At 40.3% G+C, this 24,686-nt stretch overlaps 1 protein-coding gene across 1 annotated transcript in view; it reads right to left on the bottom strand.

Annotated features, from left to right (window-relative positions):
* OXSR1 (oxidative stress responsive kinase 1) overlaps window positions 1–24,686 on the bottom strand; it is a 77,434-nt gene that overhangs the window by 35,738 nt on the left and 17,010 nt on the right. The window contains exons 3-5 of the mRNA XM_053669252.1: window positions 23,071–23,179; window positions 16,347–16,488; window positions 1,845–1,900 (exon numbers count right to left, since the gene is read on the bottom strand). Of these exons, the coding sequence (XP_053525227.1) occupies window positions 1,845–1,900; window positions 16,347–16,488; window positions 23,071–23,179 (307 nt within the window). The remainder of the gene's footprint in view (window positions 1–1,844; window positions 1,901–16,346; window positions 16,489–23,070; window positions 23,180–24,686) is intronic.

Below are 24,686 nucleotides of genomic sequence, written 5' to 3'. Positions count from 1 at the left end.
TAAAATTGACCAATTACTGACAATCATGATTTAGCTTCCAAGACCTTCCCTAGAATTTTCAAGTCTTCAATGGTCTATAGAATTTCAAAACAGTTACAGTAAGTCCTCATTCAACATTTGTGACTTTAAGTGAAACATGTATAATGAAACCAATTTTACCATAAGCTAATTAATGTAAACACGATTTGAGTGCCTACAGCATCTCATCAATGTTCTAAAACAAAATGATGAACAAAATGCTATTTGAGGACTCCACTGTACATTAGGCAGATTCGGTCAGTTCAACTGCTAAGTGGAAGACAGATTCTTGGTGATTCCTACTCACCATTTTCCCAGAATCCTCTTGTCTTTAGTTTTTTCCACTTCATTTTGCTTCTCTAAGCAATACAGCACATTGTCCCTGATGTTGAACTTATATAAATGGAATCACATGCTATATACAGGGGTGAGCAAAAGTAAGTTAATAATTATAATAATAAATACAATAATTAGCAAATAAATAATAATACAAGAATAAACTGTTCGCATCCTCACAACTGTAAACCTACTTTTGCCCAACCTTGTATCCTATTTTGGCTACCTTAATTAATCCTGTGTCTTTATAATTTATTAGTGCTTTTGTATATAGTTGTAATTCTACTCAATTTCATCACTAGATGGTATTCTAATGTATAATTAACCATAATTTACTTATCCATTCTGCTAATGGAGGGCTTGGGACCGTTTCAACTCTCAAGGCTCACGAGCACAATGAACGGCACACGTGCGTTTCTCTGGGCCATCCATCTAGAGGCCCGAGTTTCAGGGTGCGTATATTTTTAACTTAAGTGGTTGTACTAATTTACACTCGCGCAATCAGAGTATGAGATTTTTCCTTGCTTCACATCCAAACCAACACCTGGTACTGTCAGATGTTTTGCTCAGTCAGTACATGGTAGCCCAACGTTACTCTACCTCACTCTTCATTAATTCCCAGCGATGCAAACACCTTTCATTATATTTATATTTTGATGTCTTCACTTGGGAAGTCTTATGTATCTATTTTTTAATCAGATTTTTTTTCCTAATGTAAGCTGTCGGTTCCTCTACTGATGAATAAAAGTTGCTAATTTTAAGAGCCAAATTTACCAGTTTTTACCAAGCATTATGTGGCTTGGTCAAAAGGGTCCCTTACTGTGAAAATTACGCAAATTATCTTCCGAAGCTGAACAAAGAACTAAGTTTTGGGTAACTATCCGGCTCCTGCCAACCACCCGGCTGTTGTGCAGTGCACATGGGACTAAGCGGAGGTTCTCCTCTGACGATCTGGCTGTTCTGCAATCCTGCGGCTCCACCGTGCGGGGGTCTCAGCCTGACGCAAGGGTCGTTTCCCCAGGAGAGCAGAGCCACCTATGGCAGCCCCTGGCCTCCAACTCTTTCATCTCTTCAGCTCTGAATCTCCCCACAGTGCACTTCCACCTGTCAGATGCCTCTTCCTAACTGGCAAATACCCTGTCTCCCCCAGTACAGAAGCAGCTCTGCATCACCTTCTACAGCGTATGTATTTTTAAACGTAATGGGGCTTCTTGACTCCTTCTCCTTTAAAAAAAGGTACGGAACACTATGAGAACCCAGAGAAGAAGACCCTCATGGGGAATAAGGAGTGGATAACCAGAAAGTAACGAGTAATGGTCAGAAAAATGGCTAAGATCAAAAATTAAGATTGAGTAATGAAGAACGTCTTGAGAGTCAGCAGGATGTGCCACCACAGGATGCATAAAAGAGCAAATTGAAATTGGCTAAGAAACATGTAATGTGGTTCCACTGACCATCAAATCAAAATGAAAAGAAATACTAATCATTACCTGCAATCTGTACTGAGCCATCTTCTCCAAGAAGAATATTTCCTGCTTTCACATCTCTTTAAGAAAAACAAAAGTTATATATTAAAATAACATGGATTCTTGGGAGTCACATAATTTAATCAATTGTTTACCATGTTCATACAAATGACACTTAAGTGCTATATTTCCATTAAAGGTTATTAAGGCCAACAGTAACATTTTAAAAATTTTAGTCACTTGTACTAGGCTCCAAACATTGTAAGCAGAAAGCTAGAATACATACAGCATTTTAGTATAAAATCTGGAAAACCCCAGGTGATTAATTATTATATTGGGACAATAATAGTAGCCAAAAAATATAACCCTCACCTAATTTTATTTTGTAAAATAGATTATTTTTTCCTACACCCTAATATATGGTCAGTATGTGGTTGAAAACAGGGATTATTCTATGCATAAATACAGATATAAATTATTCAAACATCTCTCTAGTTTACTGGTAACTATAGCAACCCCAGTAATACATGAATACATTCTTGTTATAAAAACCTAAACATCACTGAAAAGGCCAAATCCCCTTTCGCTCCTATTCTCAAGTCTAGTATTCGCTCCAAATTTTCAACCGTTAGCAGCGGTCTGACTAATGGCACATTCCTGTAACATACATGGGTGTTTCTCCCAAAATAAATGATATCACACTTAATGCAATCTACAACTTGTCTTTCTCATGCAACAACACGCAAATAGTATCTGGTAAAATTTAAAATCCTCAAATCCTATGAGTATCGAATCCACTCCTGATAACCTAGAGAAACCTCCCACAATGCACAGGGAATGTACAAGGGGGTTCACTGCAGAATTAGTTGTAATAACAACCCCAAATGGTAACAGCCTAGAAAGCCAATAACAGTAGAAAGGTAAAATGAATTCTGTTACGTCCATGAAATGCGACAAGGTCAATCAATGTGTTACGACTTGAAATGCCCTCTAATACACACTGCTCATTGAATAAATCAAATGGAACAGTGCATTTTGCATGACACCATTAGTGTTACACAAACACACACCTTTCCATATACACCAAACAGAGAGCATGAACGGTTTCTTTTGTGGAGAAGTGGGACCAGGTCCCCAGTTGGACGAGTATGAGAGGCAACCAGGTGCTGTTTATCTTTCAGACATCAATGTGTCTCTCCCTCTTTTTCTCCCCCCATTTTCCTCTCTCTAGAAGTAAATAAATATTTTTTTAAAAAGCACAAGGCTTTCTCATGTTCTTGTCCATCTTGTTCTCCTGCATCTTCAGATGGAACCATCCCTCAGTGAACGATCAACAACAGCTTAACAACTGCGCGGAGCAGCATCACGATACCAGAACACACACTCTTCCTGGACAGACGCTAAAGCAGAAGAAAGCTATGTTACCATCTTGTACTACTTATAAATCCCAACAATTTACAGGACATTTGGCTGACTTCCGGTGAAGGTTAACTCACGTTGCGCTACAAAGCTGAAATCTTTGACTCTGTGTGCTATAAACAAAAGAAATGGAGGACACCCCCTTCCCTTGGTGACAAAGACTATTCACTGAGTCAGCCATGAACCTTCAGCTCCCTTTTTTTCCTGAGCTCATCTGGAATGTCACCTAAAACTCAATGAAAAAACAATGTATAGTTTAGTCACTTCCTCCTGTCTTTTTTACAGCAGGCTATGATATGATGTTAACCCAGATCACAGAAATGGGAACGTATTTCTGGATCTTTCTCTCATCCCATCATGAGCCATATTTGGGCCTGTATCAGAATACATTTCTGTATCACCTGCACTTTTCAGTACTATGACTAGAACACAGGAGCATCTCCCAGATATTTATCAAGTAGATTTAAAAAACCAAACATGACACACCACCAAACCTGTCTCAAATCCTCTTACAGAGGTGTGATACTAAATAAATAAATAAATCCAACAAAACACTGAAATAAAATTTGATTGTTTTGGGAGAGAAGTAGAGTATTAAATCAAGCAATCTAACTAGGTAATAAAATAAAACTTGACTGTTCCCTCTGCATCATCCCAACTCCCACCTCCTCACTCTGTTCTAAATCTCAGGGTTATACATCAACACAGCGCAGTCACACAGGAGAACCCTGACTACTCATCAGTAGGGGACCCGTTACACTGTGCTGTATCTATACAATGAAATACCGTGCATACTAATGAATATATGTGTTGACATAAAGCAATCTCCGAATATATTTTAAGTGAAGAATACTGCATATAGTATGTTGCCATTTGGCTGGGCTTTCTTTTTTTTTTCCCAGCAGGAGGGAAAGGGATAATATATACATTATATTTATATTGTTAAAGGAGTCACAAGAAAATGGCAAGAAGTGAGTTCCCTTCAGACCAGGGTACTAGAAATTCAAAGAAAGAAGACTATTTTATTTTTAGAATAGCTTTAGATTTGCACAAAAAGTGAGAAGACAGTGCAGGAGAGTTCACATACACCCTCTACTCAGCTTCTCTATTGTTGCCATCTTACGTTAGGATGGCACTTTCGCCACAATGAACCAGTCAGTTCTGACACATTACTATTAACTAAAGCCCACCACTTACTCAGCTTTTTCTAAGTTTTTACCTGATGCCCTTTTTCTGTCCCAGGACCCCATCTAATACACTATACTAAATTTAGCTGTCATTTCTCCTTAGGCTCCTGTCTGTAACAGTCACTTCACCTTTCCTTGTTTCTGATGACCTTCACGGTTTTGAGGAATAACAGTCTAGGATTCTGTAGGATGACCATCCAATGGAACTCGTATTAGACTGGGGTTGTGTATCCTTAGAAGGAAAGTGCTATTGTTATCACATTGTATCAAGAGTACACAGTACCAATATAGCGCCCGGAGCCACAGTTGATATTGACATTTTTAATCATATACCATTTTGTGCTATTTGAACTTTTTAAGCCATGTATATGTATTACTTATGTAAATAATGTTTTTATCTTTCGCGAGTGAAGAGACAGCCATCCATGTTCAGTGGAACCTCACCCTCCCTGAGCGATCTGTCAGGAAATCCATCCAGGTTTCCCTTTTGAAACCACAAGTGCAGGCTGTGGAACAGCTTCCAGGAGTAAACACAGAGGAGCAGCACGCAACAGCGTAAAGGCTCCCTGGACAAACACAGCCCAGTCCATCCTCACACACGACAGATGACTGGCCTCTCACGAGAAAGATTTGTAACCAAATGTCTGGCAATCAGTACGGTCCTTGATTAAAGAACTGCGTTTACTCTGCCACAAAGAGTATTAAACAACTCAGCAGCCCCAACGGTTACACCCTCTATCCATTCGTGAGCAGCAGAAGCGGTGAGCTCTGTTTTTTACAGTTTAATGCCATTTCTCACATGTCACTACTGCACCCAAGTCCCTTTTACACTTAGCAGGAACACCACAGACATGCCTGACTTTCTCATTAGTACAGAACACAAGTTTCTCCCCATAACATGTTTATGACTCATCAATCAGCACGGTTTACGGAACACTTGGAAAAGGTCAAGAGAAGAAACAAGTCGAAACAAAAGCTGGCAAACACACTGCACTTACACATCTTACATTGACTAACTACCACTTCTGTTATTGCTAACATCTTCAATAGGGAAAGTATTTGGGTAAGTAGAGAGAAAGGTATAAATCTAATTCAGAGACCTGTTCACCCTAATCAAAACCCTCTCAAGTCTACAGGGTCGAGGGGAAACAGCGGAGGTGGAGGAAAACTGTGACCTGATCCACCAGGCTGACACAAATCTACCTGGAAAAGTTGGACTTTAAAGATATGAGAAGTAGCAAAAACTACCAAAAAAGTTCATCTATGTTTCCCAGTAAAACAACTGCCTCCCAAGCCTGTCAAAGTCTCAGTGTATTTCAGCTAAGAGTAGTCGTACGTAGTTCTTGGCCTTGGCTGCAGGTAAGAACAACTTGGGGAGCTCTGGAAAGCTCCAACGCCGAGACCTCACCCCAGACCAATCAAATGAGTCTTTGGCAGTAGATCCAGGAATCGGTACTTACTAAAATATCCCAGGTAGTCCCAGTATGTAGCCAAGGTTGAGAGTGTCTGATTTAAAGAGTGACACAGAAAACAGCCATTCCAGCAACAGGGCAAACTAGGCATGGCTGGCCAGGCTTTCATCACTGCTACCCAGGCCTTCCCCCGCAGAACACACCACTCCCCTGCCACAAACACAAAGAACTGCTGGCTAGATTACGGGGAAATGTGTTACATAGTTGAACATAAAATAAAAAAGAAAACTAAAGTTTCAGAAATTTAAAAGCGACAGTTAAAAACCACAATGGTGAGCCTTGGGAGACAGAACAGACGCTGCCCCCAACTGGCTCACGAGCTCAGAGCACACGGCTCTGAGCACGGTGAAGGGTGAGCGAGGCAGAATGCAGACCCTCCCAGAGCCAGCACCCTGGGAAGACCTCAGCACCTCCCGGGCGTTCCGCCTCCAAATACTGTCACACTTGTCCACGTGAACTCTGAGGGGGCACACACTCGGTGTAAAGCTCCCCCTGCATAAGGAGTGGTTTTCCTCCTGCTGCTTTCCAGACGGTCCCCTTAGGCCCAGATTTCAACAGTGTAACTGTGTGCAGTCTGGGTATCTTAATCCTGGGTCATCCAGCGTCCTCAACCTGCAGACTGATTTGGGGCCATTATTTCTTTCCATATTTTTTCTGTCCCTTGTACTCATTTAGCTAAATGAAAGCTCATATATTTTACAATGTAGATAGTCATGCAAAATTGAACACAGACTGAATTTGTGCCTGAACTTGATGTGAATCAATTCACTACTTCCTAAAAAGAGACCATGACTGTAAAGTATATTTCAGTGTTAATTTACTATTAACTACGTAAAGTCTGTATATAGAAAGGTTTAGGAAAAAGTATATGCTTTTATCATTTCCTTAAGTAAAGACTCTGACTTTTAAAAGTAGAGATATGGATATATTTTTAAAAAGACAACGGGTTTATTTAAAGACTAATAATTCCAATGACAGCTCTAAATTCTATTGAGTAAGTAGCTAAAAAGTATAATTGACCCTGAACCAAAGTGTACACAGCTTCGCTGACTAACGCGATCTCTTCTAGCAGGCTTCGGAAGCAGCCTTCCCAAGTTCAGGTCCCAGCTCTGTCACGGGTGGGCGGCCTTTGGCAAGTTACTTCAACTCGCTTTGCCTTGGTTTCCTCATCTGTAAAACGAGGGTGACACCAGCACCTTCCTCATGAATGAACCATGAGGATTAAACGAAGACAGTGCGTTGAGAACGGTATTCAGCATACCAATTTCGGTGGATGCTACCATCATTGTCATCTACACGAGGGGTCACCAGACATTTTTTTAGGGGTCCAGAGTTAAAATATTTTAGGCTCTGTGGACCAAATGTTCTCAGTGACCACTACTTTCTTTTTGTAGTAGGGAAGCAGCCATAAACAATGTGTAAATGTATGGGTGTGGCTGTGAGTTTGGCTTTTTTTTTTTTAAGGAAACAGGCATAAGGCTAGATTCAGCTTGTCAATCTCTGCCGATCAACATGGCTGTAGAAAAATAATTTTTTCTCTCACATACTAGTCAGGGCATAAGTGACATCAGTCCATGTGCCCAGTATGGCACTCCACACAGCAGGGACTTGGGCCCCTTCTACTTCAGGGCTCTGCCATCTTAGTTCTGGCTGCCTAGTCCACATTTCAGTGGACAGAAAAGGGAAATGCAGGTTATGCCACCTTCCGTTCGCAGTGGTTTCTCAGGACATTTGGCAATGGCTGGAGACGTTTTTGGTTGTCACAACGGGTACTAGGGGGAGATGCTATCGGGTAGAAGCCAGAAATGCTGCTAAATACATCCCACAATGCACAGGACAGCCCCCTACAGGAAAGAAATGCCCAACCCAAACGTCAGTAGAACTGGGGTTGATAAAAACGGAGGAGCAGTACACAACACTCTTGTTCTCATCACAGTGGCTAGAAAAAAACTCACGGTCCTGTCTGGCCTGCCCAGGTGGCTATGAAATGCTGCCTTTCTTAAGGATGTTCACGTGCCCGGTAAAAACGTCTTTCTTTCGAATTCAGGAAGGGGATACACACTGGGGGCCAATAAGCAGTCTCTGGCACATTTCTTTTGAGAAGATTACTTGATGAACATAGGATCAAAAATAGACACTAACTGAATTATGTTCATTGCTAGTATCAAGGTATGCATTCACAGGACCACCACCATTTAAAAAACAAAAACCCTGTTTGAGGGCATGTTTCCTTTTTGACAGTGTGGGAAATCCATTCCCAAATGTATACTCTTTATTCATACCCATTTGAAGTCATTTCTTAACACCTTATTTTAACTTTGTACAAAACAACTGATTAGGTACAACTATAGATGAAAAACCTTGCTGCCTTAAGAATATACTTTCAGTGTTTCCAAGATTTCTAGTTGGTATATTACTCCTTACAGTCAATTGTTCTCCTTCAACTCCATAGAAAGAGAATGTGTTTTCCTTTATAAGACTTAAAGCAGGTTGGGCAATTTAGACAACCGGAAAGAATTACTCACCTTTTCCTAGAATGAGATGCTCATGTAAATGGCTGATTTCATCTATTTTATGTTAATTTTCTTTAAAATGCTACTATTCTCAGAGTAACCTAATCAAAAGTTTGTGTGTGTGTCTGGGGGCGTGGAGAAGGGTTGCTTTTTCCTTCTATATTCTAATTAGTCCTTAAAACCTCAGCTTTACAAGATGGCAGATGATCTTTAATCAGATACTTTCCTGGGCCTTTGCTTGTCTGTTGAGGAATTAGGATTAAGCAGGTGATTTTTAAAATTCAGGTATAACTGCTAAAACTGTAAGATATTTTAAGCGTATAATGTGATGGTTTGACATACATAAGTACTGAGAAAGGATGTTTCCTGTCGAGTAAATTAACATATCTATGTTACTTTTTATATAGAAATACGTATTTATGAGGGTTTGTTTTTTTTGGGTGAGAATACTTACATTCTATTCTCTTAGCAAATTGCAATAACACAATACATTGTTATCGACTATAACGAGCCCTGTATTAATGTCTTTCCTTCAACACTGTTTCATTATAATGTTGATGAGATGTCGCAGGAACTGAATGTTGTTTATACCAAGTAGCTTGTAAAATTGGTTTCATTATACATCATTTAGGTTAAAGTCACAGAACCTGCCATTAACTGAGGGCTAATTCTGTACAATCACCATTCTATACATTAGATCCTCAGACCTTATTCATCTTGTAACTGAAAGTCTGTACCTTTTTACCAATCTTTCTCTGTTTCCCACAACCCTGGTTTGTGGCAACCGCTCTTCTGCTGTTTCAATTAGGTCAACATTTTTTAAAAATTTCACTTACAAGTGAAACAATGAGGTATCTGTTTTTCTCTATACATACCACATTTTGTTTAATCCATTCATCCACTGGTAGACAATTAGGTTGTTTCCATAGCTTGGATATTTTGAATGCTGCTGCTATGAACATGGAGTGTAGGTACCGCCTTGAGACAGCAATTTCACTTCTTTGTGTCTATACCCAGAAATGGACCTGCTGGACCATATGGAAGTTCTGCTGTTAATTTCTTGAGGATACTCAATCCTGTTTCTGTCACTGGCTGTATCAGGCTACACTGCCACCAACAGCACGCAAAGCATGGATCCCTTTTCTCCACATCCAGCATCTGTCATCTTTTGACTTCCTGATAAAAGATATTCTAACAGGTGTAAGATGGTATCTTATTGTGGTTTCAATACGCACTGTCCCGATAATTTGTGATGTCCTTTGTATGTACCTATGGATCATTTACAAGTCTTCTTTGGGAAAATGTCTACTCGGGTTCTTTGAGCATTTTTTAATTGGGTTGGGGGGTTTTCCTTGTTGTTTTGGCCTCTGAGTTGTAGAAGTTCCTCGTATATGTGCAGCTCAGTGGATTGAACACGGGCCTGTGAACCAAAGGGTTGTCAGTCTGATTCCCAGTAGAGCACATGCCTGGGCTGAGGACCAAGTCCCCAGTTGGGGGCACGTGAGGGGCAACAACACACTGATGTTTCTTTCCTTCTCTTTCTCCTTCCCTTCCCCTCTCTCTAAAAATTAAAAAAAAATCTTTAAAAAATAAAAGCTTTTAATGTAGTCCTACTTGTTTATTTTTGCCTTTGTTGACTTTGCTATTGATGTGAAATCATTAAAATAAAATCATTGTCAAGAACAATGCCAAAGAACTTACCCTCTGCATTTTTCTCTAGAAGGTTTACAGTTGCAGGTCCTAGGTTCAAGTCTTTAGTCCATTTTGAGTTAATTAGTTTATAGTGTAAGATAGAGGTCCAGGTTCATTCCTTTGCATGTGGATGGATATCCAGTTTTCCAAACACCATTTATTGAAGACAGTGTCCTTTCTTCATTATATATTCTTGACTCCTTTGTCAAGGATCAATTGACCATATATGCATGTGTTTTTTTCAGAGTTCTCTATTCTGTTCCATTGATCTATGTATCTGTTTCTATGCCAACACCATACTGTTTTGATTACTACAACTTTAAGATATAGTTTGAAATCTGGAACTGTGATGCCTCCAGCTTTGTTGTTCTTACTAAAGATTGCTTTGGCTACATGCAGCCTCTGGGGTTCCATATGAATATTAGGACTGTTGTTTTTGATGTCAGTGAAAAATGCCACTGGAATTTTTACAGAATTGGCATTGAATCTATAGATGGCTTTGGGTAACATGGATATTCTAACAGTATTAATGCTTCTAACCTATGAACACAGAGTATCTTTCCATTTACTGGTGTCATCAATTTCTTTCATCAACATCTTAGTTTTCAGTCAACACATTTTTCACCTCTTTTTTAAAATCTATTATTTAAAAAAAAAATTTTTAGGCCCTGGCTGGTGTAGCTCAGTGGATTGAGCATGGGCCTGCATGATTGTGGTTCGATTCCCAATAAGGGCACATACCTAGGTTGCAGGCCAGTTCCCAGCAGGGGACTCATGAGAGGCAACCATACATTGATATTTCTCTCCTTCTCTCCTCCCTTCCTCTCTAAAGATAAATAAATAAAATCTTTTAAAAATTAAGCCAAAAAATTTTTTTGCTGTCACTCAAGGATTTTTTTTCATTGCTTTCAGAGAGAATGGGAGAAAGAGAAACAGTGGTTGGCTGCCTTCTCCTACGCACCCTGACCAGGGATCAAACCTGAAACCCTTCACTCTACAGGACAACGCTCCAACCAACTGAGCCAGCCAGCGTGTCCTTGGTTAAATTCACTGCAAAGTGTTTCATGCTTTCTGATGCTATCATAAATAGGAATGTTTTTATTTCTTTTTCTAGCAGATTGCTCTTATTGTATAGAAACACCACTCATTTCTATATTGATTTTATATCCTGCAACTTTACTAAGTTATGCAGTTTTCTGGTATAGTCTTTAGAGTTTTCTATATATAATATCACAACATCTGCAAACAGAGTTTTACTTCTTCCTTCCTGATGTGGATGTCATTTATCTCTTTTTTTTCAGGCCTCATTGATCTAGCTTAGGGCTTCCAGTAATATGTTCAGTAAGAGTGGCGAGAGTGGGCATCCTTCTCTTGTTCCTGATCTTGGAGAAAAAGCTTTCACCTTTCCACCATTGGGCAGGATATAGGCTGTGGGTTTTCCGTATACAAACTTTATTATGTTAGGTACATTCCCTCTATACCCAATTATTGCAGGGTTTTGTAAGGATGTTGGATTTTGTCAAATGCTTTCCCTGTACATACTGGGATGATCCTATGGTTTTTACACTCCATTTTGTTAATGTGGTGTATCTTATTGATTAATTTGCAAATGTTGGATCATCCGTGAAATAAATCCCATTTAATCATGGTATGATCCTTTTAATGCAATTCAGTTTACTAACATTTTGTTGAGGACTTTTGCATCTACTTCATCAGGGATACTGGCCAGTAATTTGTTTTCTTCCTTGTAGTGCACTTGCCTGGCTTTGGTATTAGGGTAATGCCACCCTGTAAAACGAGTTTCAGAAGTGTTCCCTCCTCTTCTATTTTTGGAAGAGTTTGAGAAGGATTGTTGTTAATTCTTCTTTAAAAATTTGGTAGACTTCTCCAGTGAAGACATCTGATCCTGGACTTTTCTTTGCTGAGAGGTTTTGACTGATTAGATCTCTTTACTAGTAACTGATTTGTTCAGATTTTCTACTTCTTCATGATGCAGCCTTGAAATGTTATATACTTCTAGAAATTTATCCATTTCTTCTAGATTGTCAAATTGTCAGCATATAATTGTTTGTAGTGTTCTGTAATGATTCTATTTCTGTGGTGTCAGTTGCAACATCTCTTCTTTCATTCATGATTTTATTTATTTGAGCTCTCTTTTTGTGAAGAGTTTGCTTACGGTTTGTTAATTTTACCTATCTTTTCAATGAACCAACTTTAGTTTTAATGATTTTTTTAATTGTTTTTAAATTTCTATTTTACTTATTTCCACTCTGATCGTAATTGTTTCTAGTTCTTTCCTTCTGTTTACTTTGGGTTTTGTTTGTTCTTTTTCCAGTTCCTTTAAGTGTAAAGTTGAATTACTTTTTCTCGTTTCTGCAGTAGGACTGGTTAGCTATGAACTTCCCTCTAAGAACTGTGTTTGCTGCGTCTTATAAATTTTGAAAACTTGGCATTTTCCTTTTCATTCGTTTCACAACAGTTTTTGACTTCCTGTTTGATTCCCTCTTTGATATACACTGGTTGTTTAAGAGCATTCTGTTTGGTCTCCAAATGTTTATGGTTTTTCCAGTTTTCTCCCTGCAGTTGATTTCAAGTTTCATGACATTGTGGATAGGAAAAATGCTTGATATGTTTTGTTGCCTAATAGGTAATCTATTATGGAGAAAGTTGCACATGCACTTGCACATTCTATAAATATCTATTAAGTCCATTCGGTCTAATGTGTATTTAAAGTCATTGTTTCCTTATTAATTTTCTGTCTGGATGATGCATCCACTGTTGTGAGTGGGATATTAAAATCCCCTATTATTATTGTATTACTGTGTAACACAACTGTTTAGGTATTATATTTTTCAAGTTTTAATTTAAAGAAAGTGTTGTTTTACAAAAAGCTTTCAATAATTTGAGAAAAGCCCTGATCAGTGTGGCTCAGTTGACTGGAGTGATATTCCATAACCAAAAGGTTGTGGGTTCAATTCCCAGTCAGGGCACATGCCTGGGTTGTAGGTTAGATCCCCAGTCCAGGCTTGTATGATTTCCAGTCTAGGCATGTGTGGGAGGCAGCCAACCAATGCTTCTCTCTCACATCAATGCTTTTCTCCCTTCCTATTTCTAAAAGCAATGAAAAATGTCCTCAGGTGATGAGGAATATTCCAAAGTATTACCAGTGGGACCCCCAGTTAAGATGGTGGTATAGGTAAACACAACTTGCCTCCTCACACACCACATCAAAATTACAACTAAAATACAGAACAGCCACCACTCAGAACCGTGAGATATGCTGACTGGAAGTCTGACAACTACGGAATTAAACAAACCACATCCCTCCAGACTGATAGGAGGGGCACAGTTGTGGGACAGGCTAGTCCCATATTCATGTGTGGTGGATAAAAACTCAGGAGGGGTATCTTGGGAGTAAGGAGTCCCAGCCCCACACCAGGCCCCCAGCCCAGAATTCCAGTGCCAGGAAGATAAGTCCTCGTAACTTCTGGCTGTAAAAACTAGTGGGGGACCCCACACACGGACTTACTCAGACTCCCTCCTTCTGAGCTCTAGCACCAGTGTATTGGCTTGAAAAGTACCACTGACATGCAGGGAGAAAGTGAAGTGCTGGCATCGAGACCAGAGTTGAGGGACAACTTTCTCTCAGAGAGAAAGTGGGCAGAGGCCATTGTGCCTTTTCTGAACCCTCCCCTGACAGAGCCATACAGCCAGCAGCCTGGTACCACACCTGAAACTCCATCAACCTGGCTAACACTTTTTGCCCTGCCCTGGAGATCTCCAGAGACTCTATCCCACCCAACTTATGGGCCCACTGAAACTACTTTTCCATATGAATGCCTGGTCTTGACTCATGCTTCACACTTCCTAAATCCTCTCAAACAAGCAACAGCCAGCCTCAGTGAGCCCCTAGTCCCCATACCTCTTGCTAAATGGCCCCAGGCCCAGCATTAGCAGCGGCCAGCCTAGATTCACAGCTTGGCTTCACCTGGGAATCTTCAAGCACAGCACAAGTAGCAGCCATCACAAACTGCTTTGAGCTCAGGCAGGGAGGCCATGGAAAAAACACATGTGGGAACCGAATTTGGCCTGTACCACCCAGGAAACCCCAGAGCCAGCGCATCCAGTGGAGAGCCACAGGCCAGGTCAGAGTACCACCACCTTGCCTGTTGGTGGTCAGTGGTTACAGCCAACCCTTGCAGCTGACTGGCCTGGGTAAATCCCTCCCATTGACCTGCCAACAGCAACCAAGGTTCAGCTACAAGAGGAGGATCTACTCAGGCCACAAATAAAGTATCCAGCTTGGGTTATAGGGGAGGCTGTGCCACTGGACACTACAGGACACCTACTACATTAGGCCAGGCTACCAAGACTCTACCAGGCTCTAATACATAGAAACAAACACAGGAAGGCTGCCAAAATGAGGAGACAAAGAAACATGGCTCAAATGAAAGAACAGATCAAAACTCCAGAAAAAGAAGTAACAAAATGAAGATAAGCGATCAGATGCAGAGTTCAAACACTATTTATAAGGATGCTCAAGTTACTTAGGGAGGACCTTAACAGCATGAAAAAGATAGTCAAAAATGAAGAATGTACTAATTAAAATAAAGAACAATTTACAGGAAAAACAATGGTAGAATGGATGAAGCCCAGCTTCAAATCAATGACTTGGAATATCGTAAGGAAGCAAAAAAAACAACCAATCAGAACAACAAGAAAAAGGAATCCAAAGAAACTAACATAGTGTAAGCAGCCTTCAGGACAACTTCAAGCACTCCAACATCCACATTACAGGGGTGCCAAAAGGAGAAGAAAAAGAGCAAGAAATTGGAAATCTATCTGAAAAAATAATGAAAGAAAATTTCCCTAATTTGGTGAAGGACAGACATGCAAGTCCAGGAAGCACAGAGTCCCAAACAAGACTGATGAAAAGAGGTCCATATTTCAAAACACGTCTTTATTAACGTATTTTGCTGTGTCCAATGCACTCCCATGTATAATGAGCACCCAAGTTTTTGGCCCAAACTTTCAGGAAAAAATCTTTTGTTTCAATTTTTTAATTCAATTTTTAATTTATTTATGTTTAGGTATATATTTTTTGTACTATAAAGAAATTTTAGCATTTAACTTTGAACGAGAAATTTTATGTAACAAATAATTACAAACCACAAGAACAGATACAAGGTATTTCAGCTATTACCCAAGTATAATGCACATCCTTCTTTTCCCTCAAAAACTTGGGCAAAAAAAAGTGTGCATTATACATGGCAAAATGCAGTAAAATGCCAAAGGTTAAAGATAAAAGAGAGAATCTTAAAAGCAGCAAGAGAAAAGAAGTTAGTTACCTACAGAGGAATTACCATAAGACTGTCAGCTGATTTCTCAAAAGAAACTTTGCAGGCTACGAGGGGTTGACAAAAAATATTCCAGGTTATGAAAAGCAGGGACCTACAGCCAGGATTACTGTACCCAGCAAAGATATTGTTTCGAATCTAAGGGCAGATAAAGAGCTTTCCAAACAAGAAAAAACTAAAGGAGCCCATCATTACCAAACCATTGTTCTATGAAGTGCTAAAGGAACTTATTTTAGAAAAAGATCAAAATGATAAATAATAAAATATCTATCCACAATTAAATCTAAAAATCAAACTAAGCAAATAAGGAGAACAGAGACAGAATCATAGATATGGACAGCATTTTGATGGTTGCCAGATGGGCATGGGGTGTGGAGGAATGGGTGAAGAATTGAGAGGATTCAGCAGGACAAATAGTACTGCTTACAGAATGGTAGTTACAGAATGGCCATGAGATGTAAAGTACAGTGTAGGAAATGGAGTAACCAAAGAACTTAAACACATGACCCATGGACCTGAACAATGGTGTGGGGACTGCGGGATTGATTGGGGGGTGCTGGGTGGATGGGAGCAAAGTAGAAAAAAAGTGAGACAACTGTAATAGCATAATCAATAAATATCATTTTTAAAAAATAAATGTTATCAGTGACTGCAATGACTGCCTCCTGATAAGAAATTAGGAGTTTTTCCTGTTTTTGTATTTTAAATACTTACTATCCGTATAATTAAACCCTAACCACAACGTACTGAAACCAATAATTCAAAAAACCATATTGTTAACACTCAGGTATTAATTCTGCAAGAGAATGGGAAATGGCCTAAAGGAAATGATACAGCACACCACCACTGCACTTACCAGTAAATCACAGTATTATCTTTTACGTACCGGTGAATCTGTCCATTTTTGTGCAGGTATTCCAACCCTTCCAACACTTCTTTGAGTATTGTAGCAATGGTGGGCTCATCCAGGACTCCACTCCTGTGTTCCCCCTTTGCCACAACGTGCTTAATAATATCCAGAACAGAACCTGGAAACAGAAGACACAGCTTCCCATAAATTTTTAACTTATTCAATGATTCAGAGTCATTCGGAAATCAAAACACATGTAAACCCTTCTGATAAATTTAATTGTGTGGAAAAGAAAGGAAGAAAACAGCCCTGGCTGCTGTGGCTCAGTGGATTGAACATGGGCCTGCAAACCAAATGGTCCCTGGTTTGGTTCTCAGGGCACAAGCCTGGGTTGTGGGGCCAGGTCCCCAGTTGGGGGTGTGCAAGACACACACTGATGCTTCTCTCCCTCTCTTCCTCCTTTTCTTCTCCTCTGTCTAGAAATAAATAACATATTTTTTAATTAAAATAAAAAATATAGGAAATGTAAAAGTTTAAAATTCATAATAATTTATTCTCATTGCCAATCTAAAACAGAAAGAAGACTGCTAATAACCAAACAACAGTGTTACACCACCATCATCCTCAGACTTCTAATGAGAATTCGGAAAAGGTAGTCGAGAATTTTTAATACCTAGGTTAACCACGCCCAATCAACTAACACTTTAATATAAGATATCACAAACAACTTGGGTTTCAACACCAGATTAGAGTATGCAACACTATGTGAATAAAGACAGAAAAATACAATTGACACACAAGTCAAATTACATAAGAAATACTTGAAAAGTAAAAGTCACATGTGTATTCGAACTAACTTAAGGATTAAAATTATGTTTCAGGTTGATAAATAATAGAAATAAAATAGGAAAGGCAAAGAAAACTATGAAAAAAAGTAAAGATGGCAGTTTTCTTTTTAAATAACAGATATATTACCAATCCCCTTCTTCCCAGGTCAGAAAATAATGCCGCTACTAAAAATTAGGGGAAGGGAAGGAAGATACCTACATAGAATTAAACCATAGAAAGCTGACTACCATAACTGATGCTTATAATTTTTAACAGTTGGCTAGAGATCTGTAAGATTTCTGTTAGAACAACTGCCCATTAAGACCACAGAACCAGAACGAAACCACCTCCAATGTTAGAAACTGCACCGAGAACTCTGCTACTGCACTAGGAAAACCATGTCCATTTCTTGGCACAAGACCTTAATGATCAGGACTGAAATGAAAACAAACACAGGATTCTGTTGAAAACTTGCTCTGGTGGGTCCCTCCTATTTCACCTTTAAAAAGAACAAAACGTGCTTCCAGACCGATGAAAAGAGCAGTCTAGATGGAATCTCTGAAAACACAGGAGGGTTGAACCCATGCTTACTTTAGCTCCCATTGGAAATCCTCTAACTTGATAAACTTGATTTTTTAAAAAAGGGTATAAACCCAGAACAAAGAAGAGAAAAAAAATCATAACAGATGAGAGAAAATAATAATAATTTGGGGAGAGGAAAGCAGAAAAAGAAAAAGTAACGGACTGAGCAGAGAAATCTGAAACTTCAACATCTGCAGAGAAGGTATGCCAATTAAGAAAAAGTGATCCCTGCCCAGAGCATCAGAAAGGCTCAGAACATAAGGACCACGCAGGGGGGAATGAGGGGGAACTGAAGGAAAGGGTGAAAATAGGAAAATGATTGAAAGGTCATAAGGAAGAATGTGATTCCCCAGACCCGCCCCCACTCTGTACCTCCAGCCTCTGGCAGGAGAGAGGCAGTTTACTCTCCCTAGACAAAGAACTGGGCAAGGGGGGGGGGGGGGCGTGCCCCAAATACCAGGTAACTTCCCCTAATATATTACCTCCCCTCCCCTCTTTACTGCTGGGATTCACAAGACTGATCCACAAAGGACGAGGCCTCAGGCAACACCAAGGGCAGACTAGGGTAGGCCATACCACACTGAAGGTGCTTAATCTCCACCAAGGGGGAGGACTAAGGGAAAACTTTTCTTCTGCTTAGTTTTAGCCATTCACACATTAATCCCCAAAACAAAGTGACTACACTAACAGGCAGTTCATTCTTCTGAGAAATCCAGGCCACATAAGAACTGCTTAGAAAGAAGACATCTGTTTAAATGCCAACTGAGTTACATGTTTATAATGTAAATAAGATCTGAAATTAGGAATGCAAAGGGAGAAATTCCTACTAGGAATTAAAAATTAACACAATGTATTCATTTAACAATTAAGCCATATTATATGCAAGATCTAGAACTGAATGCCACAGAACACGCAGAGACATACACAGCATGACTGAGGACTTTTAAGGAACGTCTGTCTGGTGGCTCGAGGAAATGGAGCAGGAAAGATCCCAGGGCACATAAAAAGTTTTAAAAGTTTGAAGCAAGAACTCCTTCTAAAAATCGTAGATGTCTTTTTTATTAATTCCCCATCATCTACTGATCAACAGGGCAGCTAAAGCAACACACGTCCCAGCCTCCACCTGGAGCAGACGCACTGAGTGAGCTTGGAGCAGGAGGCCCTTGCCTAGTAAGGTCCTTTCCTTTCCGTCTCCCAACAGTGTAATTTTTATAAGTAAGCGATGATCAGTCCACCAAGATCGTCCTGATGCTGCAGCACCTAATCCCACAGGTACTCATTCTCCTTCCTTCCGATAGCTTTCTTCATCACTTTTGATTTCTAAAAATCTTATATTGCAGTTTATAAATTGTAGAATAGCTATTTAGATCAACAGTGCTTGTAATTTCCAGATATTAACTTCCTATACTGATTCCATTATTCAATTATCAAGAGTTTTAATTAGCAAAGGGTAAGAATATCATCATTATAAGGAAGCACTGTGAAATAATTATAATGTTAACACACTTAAAACTTATTTTAACCAAGATGTCCATCTGGCTGATGGGTTTGAAAGTGACAGTTGCAATTCATTTTACAATTTAATTAGCTCATTAAATTTTATATCAGCACAATGTTGCTATATCAAAAATATGCTTTTTGTCGTAAATATTTTGGCTGAAAAAGCCGACGTGAAAGAAGGCAGCCTATACATTCTTCTGTTAACTCTGGTTAGATGTGTTCTTTAACTATTCAGGTCACCTGCTGCTGTCCCTGCTCCAGCCGTGACTCCTCCCCACCCCCCCGTCAGTCCCCCAAGACATGCACACCCCTCCATCCTCCCTGCAGACGATTCCCTGCCCAGTGCTCCATCTGGATCCCTTCCCCATCCTTCCCCTGATACCACCCCCCCAATTTCGCCTGGCTAATTACCACCTGATCCTCAGATCTCAGATGGATACGCCTTCCTGAGGGAGTCTTCACTAGCCCCACTACCCCCATTCTCTCCAGCAAGGTTCCATTCTCCCAGTACGTCTCCCAGTGGCACCTAATACTTCCTCACTGCTCTCTACACACTTACAGTTATTCAACTGCAACCTTTCCTTATCAGCTATGAAATCTGTAAGAACAAGGAACCAACATTTGATTCACCAATGTACTGGTGCTCAATCGGTCACCTGAGCTATCTGGACAGTTTCCTCCTATTAAAAAAAAATTAAAGTTGTGCTTAAGTTTACCTATTGTTTTCTAATACTGCACAATGTACCTCTAAAGTTTAAATGTGTATTCACTCTGTAAGTACAAAAGCAAGATTTCAGTTTCCTAAAAAGCATGCGAAGTTTTTAATATTTTAAAATTAGGTTTAGATGTATGATTATGCTGACTCATAAAAATATAAGTAATTATAAAAAGAGTGAACACCTGAAACATGTTTGAAAATTATCCTCCAGAAAATCTGCTGAGGGGCTAAGCCAAAAACACTGGGCACTGTCCTAAGACCAGGAGGGACAGAGAGGTACCTTTAAAAGACACCATCCAGATACATGTCCTTCCACTCCTGTGATCAGGACGTGTACTCACTAAGAGAACATGGATTCTTGAAAATATGTGTCATTCTGCTTAGGAGTGTAGCAGAAAGGACAGGCTGGCAAAGTGTGGATGAGAAGAGTAAGCAGACAATTTATTCCTATTCATCAGAGGACGTTTTTTGCAAAACACTGAAAACTCTGCATTATATGGTTTTATAAATTAGAATAAATAATCACACTATAAATGGTCAATAACAAAAGACACGGTATTACCTAATGTCCCCATATCTGTCCACACTGAAAGGACCATGCTTGACCACCATCGTGAAAGGTGGCTGGTGTTAGCAAGGCTTCCGACCATCGTGTGATCAGGGCCTTTAACAAAGCAATCCAGTCTCTCCAGTGTGTGTCACTAATTGGACTGAAACAAAAAGGTGATTCTGGCTACACTGAAAAGCATCACATAACAAGGGGTTACTATTCTTAATGACAAAAATTTCTTGTGCACCTTACTACACACATGGCAGCACAGGGTGGGGGGGAGGCTTTCCAAGTATCATCTCGTTTACTCTTCCACGACAACCTGAAATGAAGAAGGCACCCCCATTTCACAAACAAGAAAGCAGGCTCAAAGGGTTTGCCCAGTGACACAGAACTGCTATGTAGGAAAGTTAGAATTTCATTCTAAAGCCTTTAAACCTCACTGGGAAGCAACTGTTTAATGAGGTATGACAGTAAAATTGCAAACCAATACGGACCCCCTTTTCTGAAACCCTGCATTCTCAAACAGAAAGTCATGCTCCCACACAGAAGGCGTATGCAAACAGACCCGAGCAGCACAGTGACGGGAAAGCCGGGCGGCTCCATCGCTCGCTAGCCCTCTCGCTCTGCCACGTGTTTCAAATCTGTGCCTCAGTGTGCTATCTAATCTACCACAGGGCAGGGCCTTCGGGACACCGTACACGATGTCTAATCCACGCCTGCCAAGGGTCCACTGTTTGCAATCGCAATCCTTGCTTACATCTTCTCCTAAGGGTTAAAACAGAAATAACTGCACATTTACTGCAGGACAAAGCACATAATTAATCATGTTAATGCTGGGGACCAAGATTTTCTGTGCCAGAGAAACAAGATTCAAGCGTAATTCGAAAGTTTTAAAGGTCTGTAATAGTAAACTTGAATTGGAAGCATTAATGTTAAATCATGACTTATTTTTAATATGCTAAATTTCCAAGCTCTTTCAACTAGAAGCAATGATAAAATAGCAGCAAAGAGCATCCCAAGCATCCAAGACACGCTTTCTAATACCATTCCCCATAAAAAAGATCAGAGCTCCTGAGAATATCGGCTGGTTTGGGTCTGGGAAAAGCAACAGAAACATGAGCCTAGAAAATCTAGAACCGAAAAACAAGGAACTTATCAAAGATTGATGAATCACATCTGAAGGACACTAGAGTAGGCTTTGTCTGTGGGAGTCGACTCCCACAGACAAAATTTTGTCCAGCCTGAGCATCAAAAGAATAGAGTATAATTGAAAGACACTGAATATATAAAAATCCTTGGGGGGGAGGGGAACAGAGCAACTGTAATGGCATAATCAATAAAATAAAAATTAAAAAATAAAAATTAAAATCCTTGAATCTATGTAATAAATATTCCAAAAAATGACAGCCTTACCCAATGGGCATGGGGGGGACCCTCTCATTTGCTACCACTGGAGGTGATCATTAAACTAACTCTTTACCATAAAAATTGGTCCTTAAAAAAAGAGCCAATTATTTATCCTGTCTTTTCAGTAGGAACTGTAACAAAGATTAACCAAAGAGCCAGTGAATAAGGTAAAGTTCTTTTACAAAGAAGACAGCCAGTTTATAAATGTAAAAGAAAGGATGCAGTAACAAACACCACCATTCTGCAGTCCCTGACAAAACAACTGGTTCAAACGATTGTTAATAGATGCTAAAATCACTTGACAAAAGGCTTATGAGGAACTAGGTACTCACAGTATCAAAGTACCACCTCACAGATTACTTGTTATATGCAAAGGGAAAAAAGTTACCCTTCCCTTCCTTGGAGCCACCTGGCCAGCACGATCTTAAGCAATCAAAATTAACGTCACCATTAAAGATGAAACCAGAGAACAAATACATTCTGACATGATGCAACAGGAAGTACACAACACCAACTACAAAATCTTGTGCCAAAAATACTTAACTTAGCCCTTGCTGGTGTAGTTCAGTGGGTTGAGCACCAGCCTGCAAACCACAAGGTCTTGGGTTTGATTCCCAGCTGAGGCGCAGGCCCAGGTTGCAGGCCAGGTCCCCCACTGGGGTGTGCAAGAGGCACCTGACTGATGTTTCTCTCCCTCTCTTTCACCCTCCCTTCCCCTCTCTTTAAAAAGAAATAAATAAAACCGTAAAAAAAAATATTTAACTTAAATCTAACCAAGGCTTTAGATCTAGTTTTCAGTTTGTAAAAAACAGAGGAATATAAATCAAGTTAAACATCATCATAAACAAAGGTCCAGATGAATCCAGGTGTGGGACATTCTACGGGAGTCGCCATCACACCTTTCAGACCAGACCCCCGTCAAATTTATGTCAGGGAAGAGAGGAAGTGGGAGGGGACCATCCCACACTAAGAGAAATTTAAGAGGCGCGACAAGCAATTGTAACGTGTGACACCTCTCTCAGCTCATCCATTGGCCCTGTTAGTAGACACTACATTCTCAGTAAGTCCCTCCTCAAATGTGAATGTCCATGAAAACCAAACGAGAACAGAAAAGAACGTTTTTATTAACTTTCCAATCCACAGAAGTTAGTACTCCCCAGTATTTCACTCACCTCCACTTAGCAGCTTCATGACTAGCCACAGCTCATCTTTTACTACGAAAGACGTGTAGTAAGACACAATATTTGGGTGATGACACTGACTCATGGCTTGAATTTCTTTCTACAAAGAAGAGAAAACACGGAAACTCGTTACACGCAGGCATAGCACAGCACTAGTGAATACCGGCCGGGGATCCCAAGACTCTGTCACAGCCTTTCTGGGACCTCCGCGGCTCTGACCTCTGCCAGAACAGTTGAAACGGGAACCGCTCCGTCTCCCTCAGTCCACCGGGACTCTGCGCCTTCCACTCGCTGCTCTAGTAACCGCTGAAACAAGAAACACGCACCACTTACCTCGCCCGGGCCCGGCCCAGCCCTACAGGGCCCTCCACAGGGCCCGCATTCGCACTTCAGGGAGCCCTCGAGAAACCATCCTGGGAAATCTTGTTGTATAGCCAGAGAGGATAAATACAAATAAACAAAGGGTGGTTTTTTGTTCATCTGTGGGTCATTTATTTATTTCAAAATTTTGTGTCATCCCACTTTTGTGAAATGATCAACAATTCTCACACTAAAGGGAAAAGACTGAAACAGGGCAAGGTCATAAACTAAATCCAAAGTAGAAGCCTGTGCCAAAAGTCTAAGCTTACACAATCTCCATTAATAAATTTAAATTAGTGCGGGTATAATAAAGTGTCTTAGAAAGCCCTGTTACCTCTCTAATATTATTCCTATGCCCTCACACCGTACACCCCAAAATATCCCAGTCCTAGTCACTTCAAGTGAGCCATGCCTCCTCTAACCATGGACGCTGCGCCGTACTGGTCCCTCTGCCTCAAATAACCTCTCTCACTAGCTGTGCCTTGCTGCAACCACCAATTCTTCCTCCTGAACGCAGTCCTCCACTCCTCGGGTTGAGTTAGGTGTCCCTTCTCCTGGCTCCCTACATATATCCTTCCATCACGGCATATGTGTACTGAATAGTAGTACCCTGGGCGCTCGCCTGCCTGTCCCTTCTCGCTAGATGGAGAGTTCCATGAAGGCAAGTACTTAGAAGGAGATTCCTTCCCTGGCCAGGTGGCTCAGTTGGTTGGAGCACTGTCCTGTACACCAAAAGGTTGCGGGTTGGACCCCTGGTCGGGGCACATACCTGGGTTGCACCCCAGGTCGGGGCATATACGGGAGGCAACTGGTCAATGTTTCTCTCTCCCCGCCTTTCTCTCTCTCTAATAATCAATAAATATATCCTTGGGTGAGGATTTTTAAAAAATAAATAAAGACTTAGCTTTTTAAAAGAGTGGATTCCTAAACACCATGGAACTTGTGTGCTATACTGCAATTGCCGATTTAGTTTTCTGTGTCCCTCACAAAACTGTCGGCTCAATGACAACTAAGACTTTCTGGCACTTATCATTGTTCCTGGCACACAGTACACCTTCAATAAATATTTGCTGAATGAATGAATCCTACAGCACTTTATACAGGCTTTTTTACTGATTCATATATTTGACCTTGGTGTTTGTTCAGTAAAATCAATCACGTAAGAGCTGCCCATAATCCCTGCTTCACATGAAGTACTCAACAAATACCAGTTTTTCTTTCCTCATTGTCTCTACTTGAATGTACAC

This window comes from Artibeus jamaicensis, unplaced genomic scaffold, assembly GCF_021234435.1.
Source record: "Artibeus jamaicensis isolate MK-2021 breed Jamaican fruit bat unplaced genomic scaffold, CSHL_Jam_final contig_519, whole genome shotgun sequence".
Classification (NCBI taxonomy): Eukaryota; Metazoa; Chordata; class Mammalia; order Chiroptera; family Phyllostomidae; genus Artibeus; species Artibeus jamaicensis.
Note: the sequence above shows the minus strand (reverse complement) of the source record. Positions and strands in the feature narration are given on the sequence as shown.